The 21,134-nt window shown below is 46.1% G+C and overlaps 1 protein-coding gene across 1 annotated transcript in view; it reads left to right on the top strand.

Annotated features, from left to right (window-relative positions):
* LOC147251642 (titin-like) overlaps window positions 1–21,134 on the top strand; it is a 204,696-nt gene that overhangs the window by 135,567 nt on the left and 47,995 nt on the right. Inside the window, exons 177-209 of the mRNA XM_086221100.1 lie at window positions 239–426; window positions 639–750; window positions 882–1,020; window positions 1,377–1,540; window positions 1,623–1,774; window positions 2,289–2,445; window positions 2,665–2,946; window positions 4,362–4,661; window positions 4,822–5,115; window positions 5,246–7,250; window positions 7,550–8,237; window positions 8,346–8,610; window positions 8,702–9,028; window positions 9,180–9,464; window positions 9,575–9,874; window positions 10,009–10,311; window positions 10,486–10,761; window positions 11,093–11,392; window positions 11,513–11,815; window positions 13,564–13,863; window positions 13,948–14,235; window positions 14,324–14,626; window positions 14,932–15,234; window positions 15,345–15,650; window positions 15,952–16,239; window positions 16,881–17,171; window positions 17,642–17,929; window positions 18,208–18,795; window positions 18,988–19,092; window positions 19,194–19,391; window positions 19,590–19,886; window positions 20,013–20,600; window positions 20,809–21,111. Coding sequence (XP_086077226.1) covers window positions 239–426; window positions 639–750; window positions 882–1,020; window positions 1,377–1,540; window positions 1,623–1,774; window positions 2,289–2,445; window positions 2,665–2,946; window positions 4,362–4,661; window positions 4,822–5,115; window positions 5,246–7,250; window positions 7,550–8,237; window positions 8,346–8,610; window positions 8,702–9,028; window positions 9,180–9,464; window positions 9,575–9,874; window positions 10,009–10,311; window positions 10,486–10,761; window positions 11,093–11,392; window positions 11,513–11,815; window positions 13,564–13,863; window positions 13,948–14,235; window positions 14,324–14,626; window positions 14,932–15,234; window positions 15,345–15,650; window positions 15,952–16,239; window positions 16,881–17,171; window positions 17,642–17,929; window positions 18,208–18,795; window positions 18,988–19,092; window positions 19,194–19,391; window positions 19,590–19,886; window positions 20,013–20,600; window positions 20,809–21,111 — 11,286 coding nt within the window. The remainder of the gene's footprint in view (window positions 1–238; window positions 427–638; window positions 751–881; window positions 1,021–1,376; window positions 1,541–1,622; window positions 1,775–2,288; window positions 2,446–2,664; window positions 2,947–4,361; window positions 4,662–4,821; window positions 5,116–5,245; window positions 7,251–7,549; window positions 8,238–8,345; window positions 8,611–8,701; window positions 9,029–9,179; window positions 9,465–9,574; window positions 9,875–10,008; window positions 10,312–10,485; window positions 10,762–11,092; window positions 11,393–11,512; window positions 11,816–13,563; window positions 13,864–13,947; window positions 14,236–14,323; window positions 14,627–14,931; window positions 15,235–15,344; window positions 15,651–15,951; window positions 16,240–16,880; window positions 17,172–17,641; window positions 17,930–18,207; window positions 18,796–18,987; window positions 19,093–19,193; window positions 19,392–19,589; window positions 19,887–20,012; window positions 20,601–20,808; window positions 21,112–21,134) is intronic.

Here is a 21,134-nt window from a genome sequence, read left to right as displayed (position 1 = left end):
CTTGGAAGGTCAATCTATGAAACTTGAGGGTATTCTTTATTCTGGAGATCAGGGCAACATGTCCCACTCTCACAGACTCTGAGCTTAGTCCCTCAGGCTGCATAGGGGCAAGGTTATTTGGTCTGGTAAGCTGAATACTTACAGAAATACGAACAACATCCTGTTCAGTTGTTTTTCCTCGAAACAGTCCTTGAAATGCAGTTTTTTAATGCTTTGTGTGAATGCTTTGTCCTGTCAGACCGTCCTCAGCCTCCAGAGGGCCCTGTGGTGTTCAGTGAGGTCTACAGGAACTATATGGTTATTTCCTGGAACCCCCCACTGGACGATGGAGGCTGTGCCATCGCCAACTACATCATTGAAAAGAGAGACACCAACAGAGACCTGTGGATGCCCGTCACCTCCTCCTGTACTAGGACTACCTGCAAGGTGGGACAATCACAAGAGACACTCATTGGGGGGTTTTAGGGTAGAAACACTTGGTTGAAGGTTATGCACTGTTCAGGTATTCATCCAAAAGTCAGTGAAGTAACAATGCAAATAAATAAAGCAATACAAATGTTGATATACCTCAGGAGATATCTGATGAAGGAACAATGTGGCTCTTAAACACCAATGTTGTCTGCTGTCGGTTATTTTAGGTGCCAAAACTGATTGAAGGTCGTGAATACATCATCAGGATTATGGCTCAAAACATCTATGGCATCAGTGACCCCCTTCTTTCGGTAGAGACCAAGGCCAGAGATGTCTTCAGTAAGTATGCAGAAAAGAAATATCACCTATCTGCTGCCTAGTACAACAGTATCAGCTTCACCTTTGTAGCAGCATGCAGAGAAATTAAAGTGGGAGCAACTGATCAGGGGGGTTGTTTTTGTCCATCACAGAGGTGCCCGATGCTCCCAAACAGCCCACAGTGAAGGAGGTTTACCATGACTCTGCCCTCATCAGCTGGGAGCCGCCAGCCGATGGAGGGAAGCCAATAACAAGCTACATCGTGGAGAGGAAGGAGACCATGGCCAACAGGTGCAGAAAAATACGAGTTATAATCCAGCACCAATAAAAGTAAAATAGTGTATCTCCTGAGAAACAAAGGAGTGTCGCAACAAATATTTTGATAGTGGAAAATTGTTGAAAATACACACTACAATTTCTGAGAATCCAATCAGACATGCAGTCTGCAACTTTAAAATGGCAATGACACAAAGCCAATGAAATGATTCCTCCCACAGAAGTTGCAAGTGTTTGACATAATTTCTTCATTAATGAAATCAATAATAATTGTGCTGTTTAATCAACAAATTGATTTAGTTGGCTCTCTAAACTGTGAAAATACTTTATGTTCCTATCTAATGGATTAGCCGCTATGTTTGTGCTTCCAGATGGGTTCGCTGCAACATAGAGAAGATCCACCCGAAGGTGGAGTACTGGGTGACCGAGCTTTTGCAGGGCTGTGAATACGAGTTCAGAGTCACTGCTGAGAACGTGGTGGGTGTCGGAGACCCTAGCCCACCATCCAAACCTGTCTTTGCCAAAGATCCCATTGGTAATGAGTTAACTACAGCACTGACTCATTTGTATTAGCACAGCACCTGGCCACTTTAACCCTTTCTTCTTTTGTGCCTCAGTGAAACCTGGTCCTCCAGAGAACCTTCAGGCCATCGATCACACCAAGGAATCAGTCACTCTTTCCTGGCAGCCACCTACTGACACTGGCAGAGGAAAGATCTTTGGGTACCTGCTGGAGTTCCAGAAGGCTGGAGAAGAGGAGTGGCTCAAGGTGAGCTTGTTAGCCAAAGCTCCAATGTTTCCACTGGTTGCCTCTTGTAAATTCCACTTTTACAAGAAACATCCATCCATCCATCATCCATCCATCCCTCCATGTTCCCCCTCTTCTCCTGTTAATGGTGGTGGGGGTGGAGCCTATCCCAGCAGCCTTCCCCCTGGACAGGTCACCAGTCCATGGCAGGGCCAACACATAGAGACAGACAACCATTGGCTCTCCCAGCCACGCCTACGGTCAATTTAGAGTCTGGCTTAACCTGGTCCCCTCTTGATGTCTTTGGACTGTGGAGGAAGCTGGAGTACCAGAGAGAACCCAGCAGGAACAGGGAGAACATGGAGACTCACCCAGAAAGACCCCATGCTGCAGCCGGGGCTCCACCCACAACCTTCTTGCTGAGGGGCCACAATGCTGATCACTGCTCCGAACAGAATGAACAGTGGAATTATATTCTCAAGTCATACTGAGCACATTAAATGATGTTGATCTTCGGTCTTGCTGCCACCCTCAGGTCAACCACACTCCAGACTCCTGCCAGGAGACCAAGTTCAAAGTTATCAATTTGGAAGATGGAGCTCTGTATCGCTTCAGAGTTATGGCTGTCAACGCTGCAGGAGAGTCCGACCCAGCTAATGTGAAGGAACCAATCAGGGTGCAGGACAGACTTGGTAAGTGACGATTTCACTTAGATCTCCACCACATACTGCTGTGTTGTGTTTGAAGAAAGAGGCCTTGGTAAGGGCAAGAATATGAGTCTTCAGGTACTCTTTCATCATCCAAGTACATGTGAAAGTTTTTCCTATCGACCCCTTTTACAGCAGTCACAATGGCTCTTCCATTCCATGAATTTGTTCCATCACCCCCCCCCCCCCATCTCCTACCCCTAGAGCCCCCAGATTTGATTCTGGATGCTGGGATGACAAGGGAGGTGAAGGCCTTGGCCGGCACCCACATCACTTTAATGGCAGCTATCAAGGGCGTCCCGTTCCCTAAAGTCATCTGGAAGAAGAACGATGCCGAGGTGCCAACCAGAGCCGACATCGAGACCAACCAAGAGGGCACTAAGTTGGAGATGAGGTTCTGCAACCGTGGAGACTGTGGAGACTACACACTAACAGTGGAAAACCCAGCTGGGTCCAAGACAGTCACCTGCACAGTTCTAGTTCTGGGTGAGGAAAGAGCAAAGAATCATAGTGCAGTAACTTCTACTATGAAAATTTTAAATGACATAATCTGTGCCCTAGATAGTAGAAAATTATGTGCTGCATTATTTATTGATCTAACTAAAGCTTTTGATACTGTCAATCATGCTATTCTTTTATTGCGTTTGGTTAATCACTTAAATGACAGACGCCAAAGGGTACGGATTAAGGGTTACCTTTCAGATGAGCTTTTGGTTGAAACTGGTGTTCCACAAGGGTCTGTTTTGGGGCCCTTATTTTTTACAATAAAAACAAACAATCTCTGTGATAATCAGTTATATGCAAACATTCATTTATATGCAGATGACACCATAATTTATTGTTTGGCATATTCAATCAGTGGGTGTATTTCAAAGCTGCAGGAAGTGTTTGGAATAGTTCACCTCCTCTCCCTAAAATTAGTTTTAAATGATAAGAAAAGAAAGAAAAATAAGTGTGGATCTTTACTCCATCCCTTTAAACTCTGCAGGAGAGACTAATAGAGTTGGTCTACCTTGTATAAATACTGAGGCTTTATGTTGGAGGAGGATTTATCATTTAAACTGCATGTTTCTCGACTACTGACTGAGTTAAGGTTAGTGCTTGTTTTTCAAAGTCGGCTAAGAAAAAGCTGGTGGAGGCCACTTTTTTATCTGTACTAGACTGTGGAGATGTCGTCTACAGACATACCACCAAGGCTCGTCTACAGTCCCGAGACTCTGTTTATCACTCTGTCCTAAGATTTATAACCCAAGCAAATCACTCCACTCATCACTGCACAATGTATGAAATGGTGGGTTGGCCCTCACTTCATACAACAAGACACAAGCATTGGTAAATGCTTGTGTACTAGGCTGTAGTTGGCCACCTTCCTTGGTATATCAATAGTCTTTTATCAGTCACCTGTCAGGAGTATAATCAGTGTTCGAGGAGGTATGTTCTCCTAGATGTTCCAATCGTAAATTCAGAGTTTGGTAAAACCAGTTTCAGTTACAGTGGCCAGTTGGAATGATTGAATGATGAATAATCACAGCTTTCATTTCAGTTACCGAGTTCAAGTCATACCTCAAGCATACGTTTCAAACTGTCTGCTCCTGCTTTTAATTCCTGTTTTTATTTTATGGTTATATTTATTACCCTGTCTGTCCCAATTATGTTATTAGTTTTTTGCCTGTCTTAACGTTGTTAATTGTGTCTGGCTACCTTAGCCAGGGCTCTCATGCAAAAGAGATGCCTGATATCAATGTGATTTTATCCCTGGTTAAATAAAGGTGAAATAAAAATAAAATTTTTAAAAAGTTTCAGCTTAAGAACTTTGGTTTCGGTTCATCTGCTCTGATGAGTTTAATTTGATGGTCAACATTCAGCTCAAAACATCTTCAGTCATTTTTTTTTTTCTTCAGACAAACCTGGTCCCATTCAGCACCTTAGGGTGTCTGATGTTAGGTGCGATTCAGCGTACCTGTCCTGGAAAGACCCAGAGGACAACGGCGGTGCTCGCATCACTAACTTTGTAGTGGAAAAGAAAGACACGGCATCCACTCAGTGGGTCCCTGTCTGCTCAACATCCAAGAAACGCAGCATGATGCTTAAGCACCTGATGGAGGGCATGTCCTACACATTCAGAGTCGCTGCTGAGAACCAGTACGGCCGCAGTGAATACGTCGAGACCCCAAAGGCCATCAAGGCTATGAATCCTCTCTGTGAGTGTGTAATGTGTTTGTACAGAACAGTCGATTTCAAAATGTAACAAATTGTCAGGGGCTCAAGAGGAAATTTGGACTGTATGTTCAAACTTCAATGATCAAGCTCAACTATCTTCACTGATCAAGCTTAACTGTCTTTTTCATTCTTCCTCGTCAGTCCCTCCGGGTCCTCCCAAAGACCTGCATCATGTTGATGTGGATAAGACAGAGGTGTGGTTGGTCTGGAACTGGCCTGACCGCAATGGTGGAAGTGAGATCACAGGCTTCCTGGTAGAGTATCAAGAGGAGGGAGAAAAGGAATGGGATGAGTGGCAGACAGTCAGCATTCCTGAAAGTCATGTGACTGGCCTGGAGGAGGGGAAGACCTATCGCTTCAGAGTGAGAGCTGAGAATGCCATCGGACTCAGCAGACCTGACACCACGGTTCCTATTCTTTGCCAGGAGAAACTGGGTAAGATCAATGCTATATGTTTTCAAAAGAAATCATTTTCATTTCTGGTCTGTTTTTTTTTGGGGGGGGGGTGGCCTTGATGGTTTTGATCAGCTAACAGTGTATGAACACTTGTCTCTACTATCCACAGTTCCTCCAATTGTCGAAGTTGATGTGAAGCTTACTGAGGGCATCATCGTGAAGGCTGGCACCACCATCAGGCTACCAGCTATCATGAGGGGAATCCCTGCTCCCACTGCCAAGTGGTCCATTGAGGGAGAGGAGATAAAGAGTGAAGGCAATGTCAAGATCGACACAGACAACTTCTCCACTGTGCTCAGTATCAACGAGTGTACCAGAAACCACTCTGGCACCTACCTGCTCAGTGTGTCAAATCTAGCTGGAACCAAGACAGTGGCCTTGAACGTCACTGTCCTGGATGTGCCTGCTGCTCCTATTGGACCTGTCAACATTCTAGAAGTCACTCCTGACTCTATGATGATTGAGTGGCGTCCTCCCAAGGATGATGGTGGCAGTCCAGTCACCAACTACATTGTAGAGAAGAGAGAGTCCAATAAGGAAACATGGGGGGGGGTGGGCTCTGGTAGCCTTGCCACCAAACTCAGGATTGTTCGCCTGCAGAAGGGAGTGGAGTATGTGGTTCGCATTCGTGCTGAAAACAAAATGGGTATTGGTGCTCCTCTGGAGAGCAAGCCCACTGTTGCCGAGCACACCTTTATGCCCCCCAGCCCACCTGGCAAGCCAATGCCACATGATATCTCAGATGATGCTGTTACACTTGGATGGACTATGCCACTGGCTGATGGTGGCAGCCAGATCACTGGCTACCTCATTGAACGCAGACACAAGGGTGGAAAATGGATCCGTGTGAACAAGACACCCTGCAAAGACCTGAGGTTTCGAGTCCTAGGGTTGTTTGAGGGTAATGAGTATGAGTTCAGAGTGTTTGCTGAGAATAGTGCTGGATACAGTGGGCCATCTCCAATCTCAGACCCCTGCAAGCCCTGCAGGCAGATTACTGTCCCAAGCCCCCCTGTCAACCCCAAAGTTAAAGACTACAGCAAGACCACGGCTGACCTGGTGTGGACTAAACCCAATAAAGATGGAGGCAGCCCCATTTTGGGATACACTGTGGAAATGAAAAAGGTGGATACAGAAGAGTGGAAGAAAGTCAACATGGATGATTTCATCAAGCATTGTGCCTATACAGTGAAGGGTCTGGAGGAAGGCGTGACCTACAGATTTAGAGTAAGTGCCTCAAACATGATCGGAGATGGTGAGCCCAGAGAAATCCCGGAGTCCATCACTGCGCAAGACATCCTCATCCCTCCAGAGATTGAGATGGAGGCCACCTGTCGTGACCGTCTCACTGTCCGTGTCGGCCACAACATCAACATTTTTGCCTATGTCAAAGCCCGTCCTGACCCAGAGGTGCTGTGGTCCAAGGGTGAGACAGTTCTGGAGAACAGTAAGCGTATCACCATAATCCAGAACTTCCCTGCAGTACACCTGAGAATCAAGGAGGCCACTAGAGCAGACCATGGCAAATACACCTTGAAAGCTTCAAATGAGGGTGGTGAGGCTTCCTGCACCATCACGGTCAACGTGCTGGACAGGCCCAGCCACTGCCAGAACCTTCACACAACCTATGTTACCAAAGACTCCTGCATGGTCAACTGGGAGGCCCCTAAAGACAATGGTGGATCTGAGATCACCAACTACATTGTGGAATGCCGTGAGCCAAGCATTAGCATGTGGTCTATGATCTCTTCTCATTGCACCAATCGTAAGATCAAAACAAAGCTGATGGAGGGCCACGAGTACTTGTTCCGTGTCTGTGCAGAGAACAAAATGGGCCCTGGACCCTGTGTAGAGACCAAGACTCCCCTCCTGGCCATAGATCCTATTGAGAGGCCAGGTGAGCCTGAGAACTTCAGAGTTACTGAAATTGGCAAGAACCATGTCCATCTACGTTGGAGGAAGCCTGACTATGATGGTGGCAGCCCTAACCTTTCCTACAATCTTGAGTGCAAAGCTAAAGATGCTGAAGAATGGGAGAAACTCAACATTGGCGCCCTCACAGACACCTTCTTCTTGGCTGACAAATGTGTGGAGAACCAGCTGTATACCTTCAGGTTTGTTACTACATTTTTATTTGATATTTTGTACTTGATGATGAGGATCTTTGTTGGTGATCAGTGTTGGATTTTAACACCCTTTAAGTGAATTTTAACACCTATGTTGTATGTTTCTTGTTTTGGTGCATTTTTTGGCATGTGGGAAACTAGCAATTGCACTCAACCCACCTTCAGACCTTTAGTAGAGTACACACTTGAAACTTCCTATGTAACACTCACATTGTTGGCAGAGCTGTTACTTGGTCAGTTACATTGTTCTAACACTTATCAATTTAATCTTTTAATTTGTTGTTCAGGGTTCAGAGTGTCAATGAAGGAGGGGAGAGTGCATGGGTTAGGCTTGCTGATATTTTGGTGAAAGAGGACATCCAGAAGCCTGTTATTGACCTGAAGCTGGCTGGAACCCTGACCGTTAAGGCTGGAGAGTCAGTCAGGATGGAGGCTGCTCTGAGAGGAAAGCCTCAGCCTGAGGTAAAGTGGACAAAAGACAAGGCAACTGGAGATAACCCCCGAATCAGCTATGAAACTGGTGCTGACTACTCCAAGTTCCTCATGACAAAGTCCCGACGCACAGACACTGGGAAGTTTGTAGTTACCGCCACCAACTCAGCCGGCACCTTCACAGCATATGCCAATGTTAATGTCCTCGATGTCCCTGGCCCAGTGAGGAACCTCAGGATCACGGGCATTGGAGCAGATAAGTGCAGAGTGATATGGGATGCTCCAGAGGATGATGGAGGCTGTGAGGTGGACAGCTACATCCTGGAAAAATGTGAGACTAGGAGGATGGTGTGGTCCACATACTCTGCATCTGTTGTCACACCATACTGCAATGTCACCCGTCTTGTGGAGGGCAATGAGTACATCTTCAGAGTGAGGGCTGAAAACAAGATGGGAACTGGCCCTGCCATGGAGAGCAAGCCTGTCACTGTCAAGACTCAGTTCAACAGACCTGGACCCCCTGAGGCCCCTGAAGTCACCAAGGTCAGTTAAAGACATCCTTTTTTATAGCCTCTTACCTGCTATATAATTGATGATGACATCAACCAACATTGTTAAAATATTGACTCCCTAAATATTTTGGTGTTACAGGTGAGCAAAGAGGAGATGACAGTGGTCTGGGCTCCACCTGAGAATGATGGCGGAAAGTCCATCACCGGTTATATCCTGGAGAGGAAGGAGAAGAGGGCAGTGCGCTGGGTGCCTTGCACCAAGAGCCCAATCTCTGAGAGACGCATGAAAGTCACCAACCTGATCCCCAACCACGAGTATCAGTTCAGAGTGAGGGCTGAAAATGAGGTAGGCCTCGGAGAGCCCAGCAAACCCTGCAGGCCTGTTGCAGCTAAAGACCCAATCGGTGAGTTTACAGCCTCACACAGTGAAACCTCATGTGTCATCTACTTCTTGAATTTCTCCATGGAACTTTGTTATGTTATCTCTATCAACAGAACCCCCTGGCCCGCCTGCAGGCCTGAAGGTAGCTGACAGCACAAAGACCTCTATCACTCTGTCCTGGTCTAAACCTGTGTATGATGGAGGTGCCCCTATCATTGGCTACAGCCTGGATATGAGACTGAAGGGCGAGGTGGACCCCGAGAAGCCCACAGAGGGCTGGAAGAGGATTGACACCCACGGACCACTGGTCCTCACAGAGTTTACCATCACACAGCTAGATGAGAAGCAGGAGTATGAGTTCAAGGTCTCTGCTCAAAACCAGGTTGGCTGGGGACGTCATGCATACCTGAAGGAAGCCGTCTCTCCCAAGGAGATACTGGGTAAGAAACAGGGTTTATGGTGCCTGAACACCTTAGTATGTGTTAAGTAATGCGATGCATGGCAACAAATTTTGTTTTGCATTTAGAATTCAGGCTGATACGCTTTTGGTCCTCAACTGGTGCTGACAGAGTTGTGTTTTCATCACAACAGAGGCTCCAGAAATTGACCTGGATGCAAGTTTGAGGAAAGGCCTGGCTGTCAGAGCTGGCTGCCCAATCAGACTCTTTGCTGTCATCAGAGGAAGGCCCGCCCCCAAGGTCACATGGAAGCGCATGGGTGTGGACAATGTGGTCCGTCGAGGTCACGTGGACCAGGTTGACACCATGTCCTTCTTGGTCATCCCAGAGAGTACAAGAGAGGATTCTGGGAAATATTCACTGATTCTGTCAAACTCTGCTGGAGAGAAAGCTGTTTTTGTTCGAGTAAAAGTCCTCGGTGAGAGATCAAGTCCCATGACAACTAATTTTACTTGTACAGTATGGCTCTATTAAAACAATTGAAGGAGGAGGCAAACTATCTCTGATTCTTTATTTCATCCTCTGCAGATACCCCTGGCCCTGTTGGTGGACTTGAAGCAACTGATGTCACAAAGACAACAGCTCAGTTGTCTTGGTTGCCGCCAGAAAATGATGGTGGCAGCCCGATCCTCAACTACATCGTGGAGAAACGTGAGGTAGACAGGAAGACTTGGACCAAGTGCACAGAAGACCTGAAGAAGACCAGCTACAAGGTGACCAACATGACACCTGGTGTCGAGTACTACTTCAGAGTCATGGCCTGCAACAAGTACGGAATTGGTGTTCCTCAGGACTCGCCCAAGTCCTACCTGGCTGTTGACCCCATCAGTGAGTGTCAAGAGGGATCTTTGAATAAATGTGATGGTGGCAGGACACCCAGCCTCGATTAGTCATCTCTCCACACTTCCCTCATCCATTGTTGTTTTTCTCTCCTTCCCTCCTAATTCCTCCTTGTGATTCAGGTGAGCCAGACCCTCCAAAGAAGATGGATGTGTTGGAGATCACCAAGAACAGTGCCACCCTGGGTTGGCTGAAGCCGCTCAGAGATGGAGGAGCCAAGATCAATGGCTATGTGGTGGACTATCAGGAGGAAGGTTCACCAGAAAACAAATGGACACCCTATTCTGTTGTCAAAGACTTGACCATTGTGGTGGTTGGCTTGAAGGAAGGAAAGAAGTATAAGTTCAGAGTTGCAGCCAGGAACTCAGTGGGAGTCAGTCTGGCCCGGGAGGCTGAGGGAGTGTTCGAGGTCAAGGAGCAGCTCAGTGAGTCAAGCAAAAAAAATAAATCCATCTCAAACTTTATTGAGTAGCTGTGCACTTTTTTGACTTACACATAGCAAAGTATTGAACTTGAATGAATTGTCTCACATGAACAAAAGCAGGAAATTGTGCTTGTCACGTTAAATTGAAGTAAGTCTTTTTGATTCTTCTTCTCAGTGGCTCCAAAGATCATCATGCCAGACATTGTGACAATCAGAGCAGGATCCAAGATGGTGATTGAGGCAATTGTGGCAGGGAAACCTGCTCCGTTCTGCAAGTGGAAACAGGGCAATGAGGATGTTCTGACCTCTGATCGCCTCTCTGTAATCAAGACGTTGACAACCTGCACGCTCATCATCAAGAATGTGAAGAGGGCTGACAGTGGCTACTACAGCTTGTCAGCTGAGAACAGCACAGCCAAGATCAACCAGATCCTCCGAGTCATTGTCATGGGTCTGTTTAAGAGATACATTACAGTAACACCATCTAGATTCATATCTTTCCAGCAATGCCAGTTTCCAACAATCTTGAGATCTTTAGATAAAGCTTAGGTGTAGCTTAACTGGGTAAAGTTTTGTGTTATGATAAAATTATGTCTAAATTATGTGAATTGAATATTGAAATGATTTATTGATTTGTTAGTAATGCTGTGTCCCCCAGGGACCCCTGCTGTATGCAACCTTCCTGACATGCCCACCTGGAGGGTTCAGCTAATGTGTATGATGAGTAGCAGATCATAGATGGTTGTATAAGACATCAGCATTCATCTTCTTTGGGCTCACAGACATCCCTGGACCCCCTGAAGCCCCCCTTGAAATCACAGAACAAGACATCGATGCCTGTACGCTGCTCTGGAACTCTCCTCCGGAAGATGGTGGCAGTACCATCACCAACTACATTGTGGAGAAGTGCGACATCACCCAGGGCGACTGGATCACTGTGTCCTCATCCTGCACCAAGACCAGCTTCAGGATGACCAAACTGACACCTGGCAAAGAGTATACCTTCCGAGTCCGTGCTGAGAACAGGTTTGGCATCTCTGAACCCATCTACTCTGAGAAAATGATCGCCAGATATCCATTTGGTGAGTCAGAACTTCACATTTTTAGCTTTCCAGCTAAGATTAGCTAAACCCTCAGCTGACAACACCACAAGGTCAAGCACAGGATTGTCAAACTGTTGACTGATTCCTCTGTTTCACCAGATCCTCCCAGTGAGCCCAAAAACCTGCAGATCAACAAAATCAACAAGGACTTTGTCATCCTGTCTTGGGAGCGTCCCAGCAATGATGGTGGCAGCCCAATCACAGGATACTGCATTGAGAAGAAGGAGAGAAACAGCCTTCTGTGGGTCAAGGCCAGTGAGGCCCTGGTAAAAGCCACCCAGTACACCTGCACCAGCCTGATCGAGGGCTTGGAGTACACCTTCAGGGTGTCAGCTTTCAACATTGCTGGACAGGGCAAACCCTGTAAGCAGACTGACTTCATCACCGCCAGGACTGCCATTGGTATGAAGCTAGCAAGCTACAGCCAATCATGAAATATTTACAAATAACCCTAAAAGAATGAGCATTTTCATGTGATTTCAATAAGATAATATGGATATCATATCAAATTAAAGCTGCAAGCAGCGTTGTGTGGGCCTGAGCCCTGGCCTGAATCCCAGGGTGTCCTGGTCCAGTGTGGAGGCCTTGTAGTTGAGGAGTTAGAAGCCTGAGTCTGATCAGAGAGTGAGAGCAGAGCTGAGAGCTGGCCCTTTAAGAACCCCTCCCCCACTGCTCTGTCTCTGATCTGTGCTAGAGAGAGAGCAGAGCTGAGAGCTGGCCCTTTAAGAACCCCTCCCCCACTGCTCTGTCTTTGATCTGTGCTAGAGTGAGAGCAGAGCTGAGAGCTGGCCCTTTAAGAACCCCTCCCCCACTGCTCTGTCTCTGATCTGTGCTAGAGTGAGAGCAGAGCTGAGAGCTGGCCCTTTAAGAACCCCTCCCCCACTGCTCTGTCTTTGATCTGTGCTAGAGTGAGAGCAGAGCTGAGAGCTGGCCCTTTAAGAACCCCTCCCCCACTGCTCTGTCTTTGATCTGTGCTAGAGAGAGAGCAGAGCTGAGAGCTGGCCCTTTAAGAACCCCTCCCCACTGCTCTGTCTTTGATCTGTGCTAGAGTGGAGAGAGAGGAGGAGCACCAGGACTTGAGTGGGACAAGAGGAAGAAGTCGGCATACGCTGGTCCAGAGGGACACAGAACACCATGTTCTTGGAGGGGTTTTTGTCAGGAATGCAGTGGTGTGGTTGGTAGAGCTGTGGGATGGATGGTGTAGACGTGAGAAGCGTTTGTTTGACAGTATGTACCTGAGAGGACACCGTCTCCCCATAGACTTCCATTGTAAGCGTAAAATGTGTCTCCCCAACTTTGACGGCTTGTAAAATGGACACCGAGTGAGTTATTACAAAGTTTTTAAAGATTTTTGAAGAGCAGAGTGGTGTGATTAACGTGTGAAAGTTTGGAAGCGATAGCATTAATGCCGTAGGAGGAGATAGATTTTGTTTGAGGAGTCAAAAAAGTGCTGATTTTGACAGTTTTGTCCAAATTGTGGACATTCTGTTGTAGACAGGTGAGGGGTCAGAGTGTAGGAATTTTGCGTCTTGATGAGACGAGTCCAACGGTGTTGGTCCCATGTCTGTGGGACATTCGTGCAAGCAGTTATAGCGCTCCAAATGTGTTGTTTAGTTTTGTGGCTTTAGAATATAAAATTTTTCGCCAGACCGGACAAGTGTGCCAAATTTCAGCAAATTTCATGCATGTCTGGGGGGTTAAATTAAGGGTTTTTTGGCGGCGGAAAAATAAAAACATAATAGGGTCTTCGCCAGAGGTACCTTCAGGCTCAGGCGCTAATAATTTATGCTTATAATACGCGCTCATTGACAGCAAGAACAGTCCAGTACCAGGTTTTGAATGATGTGTATGTGAAAACCGGCTCCAGGCCGTCTGGCCCGGCTGCCTCATGGGTGTTGGGGGGCTGGGACACTGGTTAGTGTGTGTTTGTAGTGTTTTTAGTGCTGCTAATGTGTTGCTCTGCTGAGCAAACAGACTAGGGTCTTCGCCTGAAGACCCTAATTATTATGAAATTAATCATATATTTTCTGTACATGATTGCCCAGCTTGCTGCTACATTTCTCCAGAGGAGTTTTCAGTGACTCCAATTAGGATCACCAGCATCAAGATGGTTTTACTGAACATACAAATCTTTGCATCTTTCCAACCAGATCTGCCAGGTAAACCTGAGCCTATGGATGTGACCAAGAGCTCCGTCTCATTGGTCTGGAGCCGGCCCAAGCACGATGGTGGCAGCAAGCTGATTGGCTACTTCATGGAGTACATGAAGCTACCAGAGGAAAAGTGGATGCGTTGCAACAGCAATTGCATGAGTATCCAGACCGAGAGCTATGTAGTGATGGGCCTGGAGGAGGGGCAACAGTACCAATTTAGAGTCATTGCTAAGACGGCCATTAACATTAGCCTCCCATCAGAGCTGTCTGATCCCATTTCCATCATTGCTGAGAACGGTACGACTTTGTACATCAAAGAACAATCCAAAGACCGATGAATTATGTATTTATGTAATCCTGATTTTCTCATCTCCTGTGCAGTTCCTCCTCGTGTGGAACTGGGTGTTAACATGAAGAACCTGATTGTGGTGAAGGCCGGAGAGAATGTTTCCCTTGATGCTGAGGTTTTCGGCAAGCCACTGCCCAAGGTGAGCTGGAAGAGAGACGGTGTGCCATTGGTTCTCACAGAAGGATTGAAGATGGCCCAGAAGAAACATGTCCACCTACTGGAGCTCTTCTCCGTCACCAGGAAAGAATCTGGAGATTACACCATCACCGCCGAAAACATCAATGGTAGCAAGTACGCTACAATCAAGGTCAAGGTGCTCGGTGAGCTGGCTGCAACATTTTATTGTATTTGTTTATCACCATTTTACCGCAACAACAAAACAACTACTTCTGTCTCTGTACCTTGAAGACAAACCAGGCCCTCCAGCCTCCGTGAAAACCACTAAAGTGTTTGCTGACCGTGTCAAGCTACGCTGGGAGCCCCCACTGGCAGATGGCGGCTCTGAAATCACCAACTACATCATTGAGAAGCGTGAAACCAGCAGGGCCAACTGGGCGCTTGTCACCTCCAATATTCACGGACATCTTACTGACTGCTCAGTAGAAAAACTCATCGAGGGACATGAGTATCAGTTCAGGGTCAGTGCTGAGAACCAGTATGGCCAGGGAGATCCCGTCATGACTGAGCCTGTCATGGTCAAGAACCCATATGGTACGTTGAGATTTTTACCACTGAAAAAGCTCAAGCTGCAGTTTCTTCATTGGACTGAATAACTCACATTGTAAAAGTCAGTTTGTTCCTGTCAGTTAGAAAATGTGTATTGACTTTATGTGACTGAAACAAAAGAATGAATGAACATTTCAATGAGTAGCTCTTTAAATGTGTGTGTCAACATTCGTTACAGCCTGGTTTACTGGTTAACGTTCAGTCCCTTGCATGAAATCGCATAGGTCAATATTTGTTTCATGATTTTCATCGTGACAGGAAATTTTTATGACCCAATTTCATCTACTCAGATGTTCCCGGCCCCTGCGAGCCGCCCGTCATCACAAACATCACCAAAGACTCCATGACAGTCAGCTGGAAGGCACCAGCAAATGACGGTAAGGCCCCCATCCTTGGCTACATGGTGGAAAAACGTGAGGCAACTGAGCTGACCTGGGCAAAGGTCAACCGCCGGCCAGTCATTGACAGGACCATCAAGGCTGTTCAGCTGACTGAGGGCTCTGAGTATGAGTTCAGGGTCATTGCCATGAACAAAGCGGGGCTGGGCAAACCCAGCGATGCATCAAATGCAGCACTCGCTGTCGACCCCGTCTGTGAGTACCTGCCTCTGACTTTTAGAACTGTAAAAAATATGTACAGTTCTTCACATACACAGGACAGGGGTCTTACTGAAGACGATGACTGTGATTTTTTTTTTCTTTAGATCCTCCTGGCCCACCTGCTTTCCCCAAAGTGGTGGACTCCACCAAGAGGTCCATTAGCCTCAGCTGGACCAAACCAGCATATGATGGCGGATGTGAGATCATTGGATACCTGGTGGAGTGTAAGATGGCTGCTGCCGAGAACTGGACTAAGTGCAATGTCCCAAAGAAGCTCCAGGCCACCAAGTTCTTGGTGACAGGCCTGATGGACAACATAGAGTACCAGTTCAGGGTCACTGCTGTTAACAAGATTGGCTACAGCGAACCCAGTGAGGTCCCAGGAAACCACATGCCCAAAGACATCCTCAGTATGTCCCTTAACTCTGTTATGTCTCTTGATCTTGGTAACTCATCTCTTCTCATGAATCCATCACTGAAATACTCTTGCCCTGGTCTTTATGGTGCTTTACGACCATAAAGCAACTGATTCCAGCACACTGAGCATATCTGAATGTCTGGCAATAGCCAGACATTCAGATGTTGGTTAACAACCTAAATAGCCAGACATTCAGATTTTGGTTAACAGCTTAAAAGTAGCAGACTATGAGAGAATTGAAATAAAATTGCCAAAGTCATAACTATTGAGCAGTTCTTCCTTCTCTCCTCCAGTTGCTCCAGAAGCCGAGCTAGATGCTGACCTGAGAAAGGCACTGGTTCTTCGAGCAGGTGTTACCATGAGGCTCTACGTTCCCCTGAGAGGACGGCCAGCACCTAAGGTAACCTGGAGCAAGATTGACGCCAACCTGAAGGAGAGGCAGGGACTGCTGATCAAGACATCAGAGTGGGACACACTCCTGCTGATTGAAAATATAAACAGATACGATGCTGGAAAATATGTCCTGACACTGGAGAACAGCAGTGGCTCCAAGAGCTACACCATTATCGTCAAGGTCCTCGGTAAGTCTGTTGGCAAAATATTACGATAGTATATATTGGTCAGTTATAAATCGGCTAAACTTGATCCTTTTCACACAAGCACATTTTTACTCCAATCAGGTACCAGTGTGACATGTTTCTCTGAATCAGGGGTTTTGTTTCTTTAAAAAACCAAATCCTACAGACGCATGACACCATGTTAACATCAAAGGGTTGTTAGGGTTGGATTAAATCCCATGGAGTGAGTGGGAAGTCGATCACAGGATTGACACATGGAGATGCGGAACTATTGGTACTAACAGTCAAAAAAATCTATATATCGCGAAACATTAGGTGAAATACATTTGCTCCCCATGCTGGTTTTGTTGTGTCTGGGATGGCACTTGAACTTAAACACAAAAGAAAAGGCCCTGAAGAAGCCATAATCTTCCAAAATACTGAGAATGCAGAAGATATGATGTTCACCTCAAACCTGCTGGCTTACAGTTAAGAGGTCACATCACATTAATACCAAACAAAAGTTTTTGGGGACTGGACAAAGACCTCCTTCTTAAGTGGTCTGGGTGTGTTAGGATTTGTCCAGCCAGAGTTTGGTTCAGCCACACCAAACAGCCATAGTTTTATTAGGAGAAGCTCTGAGTAATACTGTTCTCCTCCTCAAGATTCTCCCGGACCACCTGTGAACCTGGTTGTCAAGGAGACCTCCAGAAACCATGCCTGCATCACCTGGGATGCCCCACTGATAGATGGAGGCAGCCCGGTCAAGAGCTACATTGTAGAGAAGAGATTGGCAGAGAGAAAGGCCTGGACTTGTGTGTCAGCAGAGTGCCACAAGATCTCTTACAGGATCACCAACCTGGAAGCTGGACAAGCCTACTGCTTCCGAGTGCTGGCTGAGAACGCCTATGGCATTGGAGAGGGCTGTGAGACTGCCGGTGCTGTCCGCGCTTCAGGTATGGCTAGAGTTATCCAGGGAATAGTTAATAAATGCAATACACATTCACATTTACATTAACTTTGATGAGAATGATAGTGACATTTTCATACGATATGTATACCATAAATAAATTACGGTACTGTGTATGTTTTAACTGTCTATTATTGTGTTGTGGCTGCTGTGACAATGAAATTTCCCCTTTGGGGATTAATTAAGTACCTACTTACCTACCAACAATGTATTAGCATATTTTAGGGATCAATTGTTATTCAACAGAGTAGAAACAACATAATTGTGATATGTGCAATGATTAAACAACAGTACTCAGTGTATTTTTTGCCTTGGATAGACTTTTTAGTTGTGAGGAGTCCAATCCTTGTTTTTTTCAGCAAATAAAGTACTTGTACCCTTATAATAAAATACTCATCTTCAAGTGAGACCATACCACCATAAGCTCAGTGCTGATCCACTTCTTCTGCCTTTTAGAGCAACCTGGTCCAGTGATGGACTTCAAGGCCAAGACAACCACCAAGAATTCAATTACCCTGGGCTGGAAGAAGCCCATCAGTGATGGTGGCAGCTATGTCAGGGCCTACATCCTGGAGCTGAGCGAAGGTGAAGAGAAGTGGAAAGAGATTATGAAGGGCAAGAATACCTCACACGTCATCAGCGAGCTCACTGAGGGCAAAGAGTACTTCTTCAGAGTGAAGGCACTGAATGAGTCTGGAGAGGGACCACCCACTGAGCTTGCTGTTGTTGCTAAGGACCAGTTTGGTATGAAATTTCTGTCATCCATCATGCAACATTGCTGTTATTGTTATTTGATGGACTGGTCACTCTATGTTATTGTCTGCCATGTGTGAGAAGTGTGTATTCGTTTGTTTGTACTGTTTGGGTTTATCGTTGTAACATTGTTTTTTGCTTCCTTCTTGGCCGGATTGCTGTTTGAAAAGAAGTTTTATGATTTCTCGTCTGGTTGCTTGTTGTGTTAGAAATGTATTATATGTGTTGTATTTTTATTTATATTTAATATGCAATCCTTTAAATTGCAGTACTGCCAGATTGCAACCTGAGCAATCTGCATGATGGCTGCTGTGTGGTGAAGGAGGGCAGCACCACACGTATCAACATACCCATCACTGGTGTGCCAAACCCCACCGCCACATGGAAGAAGGGTGACGTGGCCCTTGGAGACACAGGCAGGCTGTGCATTGAAGCATCTCAGGGCATCACCACCCTGCTGATCAGGGACTGTCAGAGAGGAGACGCCGACACCTACACCATTAATGTCAGGAACAGCGCTGGTTCCAAGGACTGCAAATTCCAATTGAAAGTGGTTGGCAAACCAGGCATCTGCACTGCACCCATAAAGTTTGATGAAATCACTGCTGATGGCATCACCTTGGAATGGGGGCCACCCAAAGATGATGGTGGCTCTGAGGTTTCCAATTACATAGTAGAAAAGAGGAGGACAACAGACAACAAGTGGGCCACGGTGGCTTCAGCCATCCAGAAGACCACATTGAGGGTGATCCGTCTACAGGAGGGAGTAGAATACATCTTCCGAGTGTTTGCTGAGAACAAGTATGGTGTTGGAGACTATCTGAGGTCAGACCCTGTCATTGCCCAGCATCCATTCAGTGAGTATCACCTCTTCACAGCAGCATCCTCATTAATAGCTCAACTTGTATTGCCTCAAAGCAGTGATGTCTTTTATTCTGTTTTGAAGTCTAGTTGGTAGAAGTGAATTCCCCAAAAATACCATAAATTGAAGTCACATAAACAGTTAGCAGATTTATTGTTAATGTGTTGTCAATTGTTGCTGCTTCCAGATGTTCCAGAGGCACCTGCTCCTCCAGAGATACAAAGCATCCGCCATGAGTCAGCCATCTTAACCTGGGAAGATCCAAAAGACACTGGTGGCTCCCCAATCACTGGTAACTTATTGTGATCATGAAAATGTGTCAGTAAGCAAAGAAATACTGTATCCAGCACATGTAAATTAGCAGGTGGCCAAGTGATTTTGTGTGTTCTCTAGGATATCACGTGGAGTTTAAGGAGAAGAACAGTCTAATGTGGAAACGGGCCACTAAGTCTCCACTGAGAGTGAAGGAATGCAGAGTCACCAGCCTGATAGAAGGACTAGAGTATGAGTTCAGGGTGATGGCCATGAACATGGCTGGCCTGGGAAAGGCAAGCAGGCCCACTGAAGCTGTGGTCGCCCTTGATCCAATTGGTAAGTTCTTTGACGATAGAAATTTCTTGTGCAAGAAAACAGAATGTTATGTGTCTCAATTCCACACTTCAAGACAAAATGGGTAATAATGATAATATTATTAATGATACATTTCATTTATAATACACTTTACATTAGAAGTGCATCTCCAACAATCACACTCACACACACTGTCAATGTTAATTTGTGTTCTGTTAGATCCTCCTGGCAAGCCAGATGTGATCAATGTCACTAGAACCACGGTCACCCTGATGTGGACAGTGCCCAAATATGATGGTGGCCATAAGTTGACTGGCTATATGGTAGAGAAGCTGGAAGCTGGCGGTAAGACCTGGATGAAAGCCAACCATGTCAACATCCAAGGCTGTGCCTTCACTGTCACTGACCTAATGGAAGGATCTCAGTATCAGTTCAGGATCAGGGCCAAGAATGCTGGTGGGGCTATCAGTCCTCCTTCAGAAGTTACTGAGCTTCTGACCTGCAAGGATGAGTATGGTAAGCTTATCTGACGTGATAAAAATGATTACGTTTGAAATTACAGCCCTTGAAATTCATATTGTTGTGAAATAGAATGATTGAAGTCTGTGGAGATAACAAGACTTGCCTCTGTCTTCTATGCAGAGCCCCCATCCATCACCATTGACCCAGACATGAAGGATGGTGTGTCAGTCAGGGCAGGAGACACTGTTGTGATCACTGCCTCCAAGATTATGGGCAAGCCTCCACCCACTGCTGTATGGTCCAAAGGAGGCCGCGAGTTCAAGACCTCTGACATTGTCAGCATCAACAGCACCCCCACCACCTCTACCCTCAGTATTAAGTATGCCAGCAGAAAGAACACAGGAGACTACACCATCACTGCAAGCAACCCATTTGGCATTAAGGAGGAACATGTAAAAGTTAAGGTTCTGGATGTCCCCGGGCCTCCAGGCCCCATTGAAGCCAGTAACATTTCAGCTGAGAAGTGTACGTTGACCTGGCTTCCCCCAGAGGAGGATGGAGGCTGCACCATCAAGTCTTACATCCTGGAGAAGAGAGAGACCAGCCGGCTGCAATGGACAAAGCTAGCTGAAAATGTCATGGACTGCAGATATGTAGCTAGCAAACTGATCAAGGGCAATGAGTACATCTTCAGAGTCTCTGCTGTGAACCAATATGGCATTGGAGACTCAAGCCAGTCTGGGCCAGTTAAAATGGTTGACAGTTTCAGTAAGTTTAATTTGGTTTCCACATGTATATTTGGGTTCATCATTTTCAGATTTTATGAGTGTTTTCAAATGAGGTATTTTGGAAGTTATTAGTTCTTCACTATTTTCATACATTAGTGGATAATTGAATCTTTTAAAGATAGTTTTAAATCTCATGATATCACTTTTAACATATTACTGACCATAGTGTGCTTATTTTCCTCCCTTAGGCCCACCAGGCCCACCCTCAATCCCAGAGATTGACAATATCAGTAGGAATGCTGTCACCATTTCATGGAAGAGACCAATACAGGATGGAGGAAGTGACATCAGAGGATATTGTGTTGAGAGGAAAGAGAGGAGAGGAATGAGATGGGTCAGAGCTTGTAAGAGAACAGTTCCCGACCTTCGCTTCAAAGTCCAAGGTCTGAGTGAGGGAGTAGAGTATGAATTCAGAGTTACAGCTGAGAACAAGGCTGGATTTGGAGTTCCCAGTGAGCCATCACAACCTGTGATGACCAAGGACATTGTGTGTAAGTAGAAGAGGGTTTTTTTA

Source organism: Aulostomus chinensis, chromosome 12 (genome assembly GCF_037954235.1).
Source record: "Aulostomus chinensis isolate RoL2024-O1b breed Wild chromosome 12, RoL_Achi_v1.0, whole genome shotgun sequence".
NCBI classification, from domain to species: domain Eukaryota; kingdom Metazoa; phylum Chordata; class Actinopteri; order Syngnathiformes; family Aulostomidae; genus Aulostomus; species Aulostomus chinensis.
This window is presented reverse-complemented; position numbering and strand designations above follow the sequence as displayed.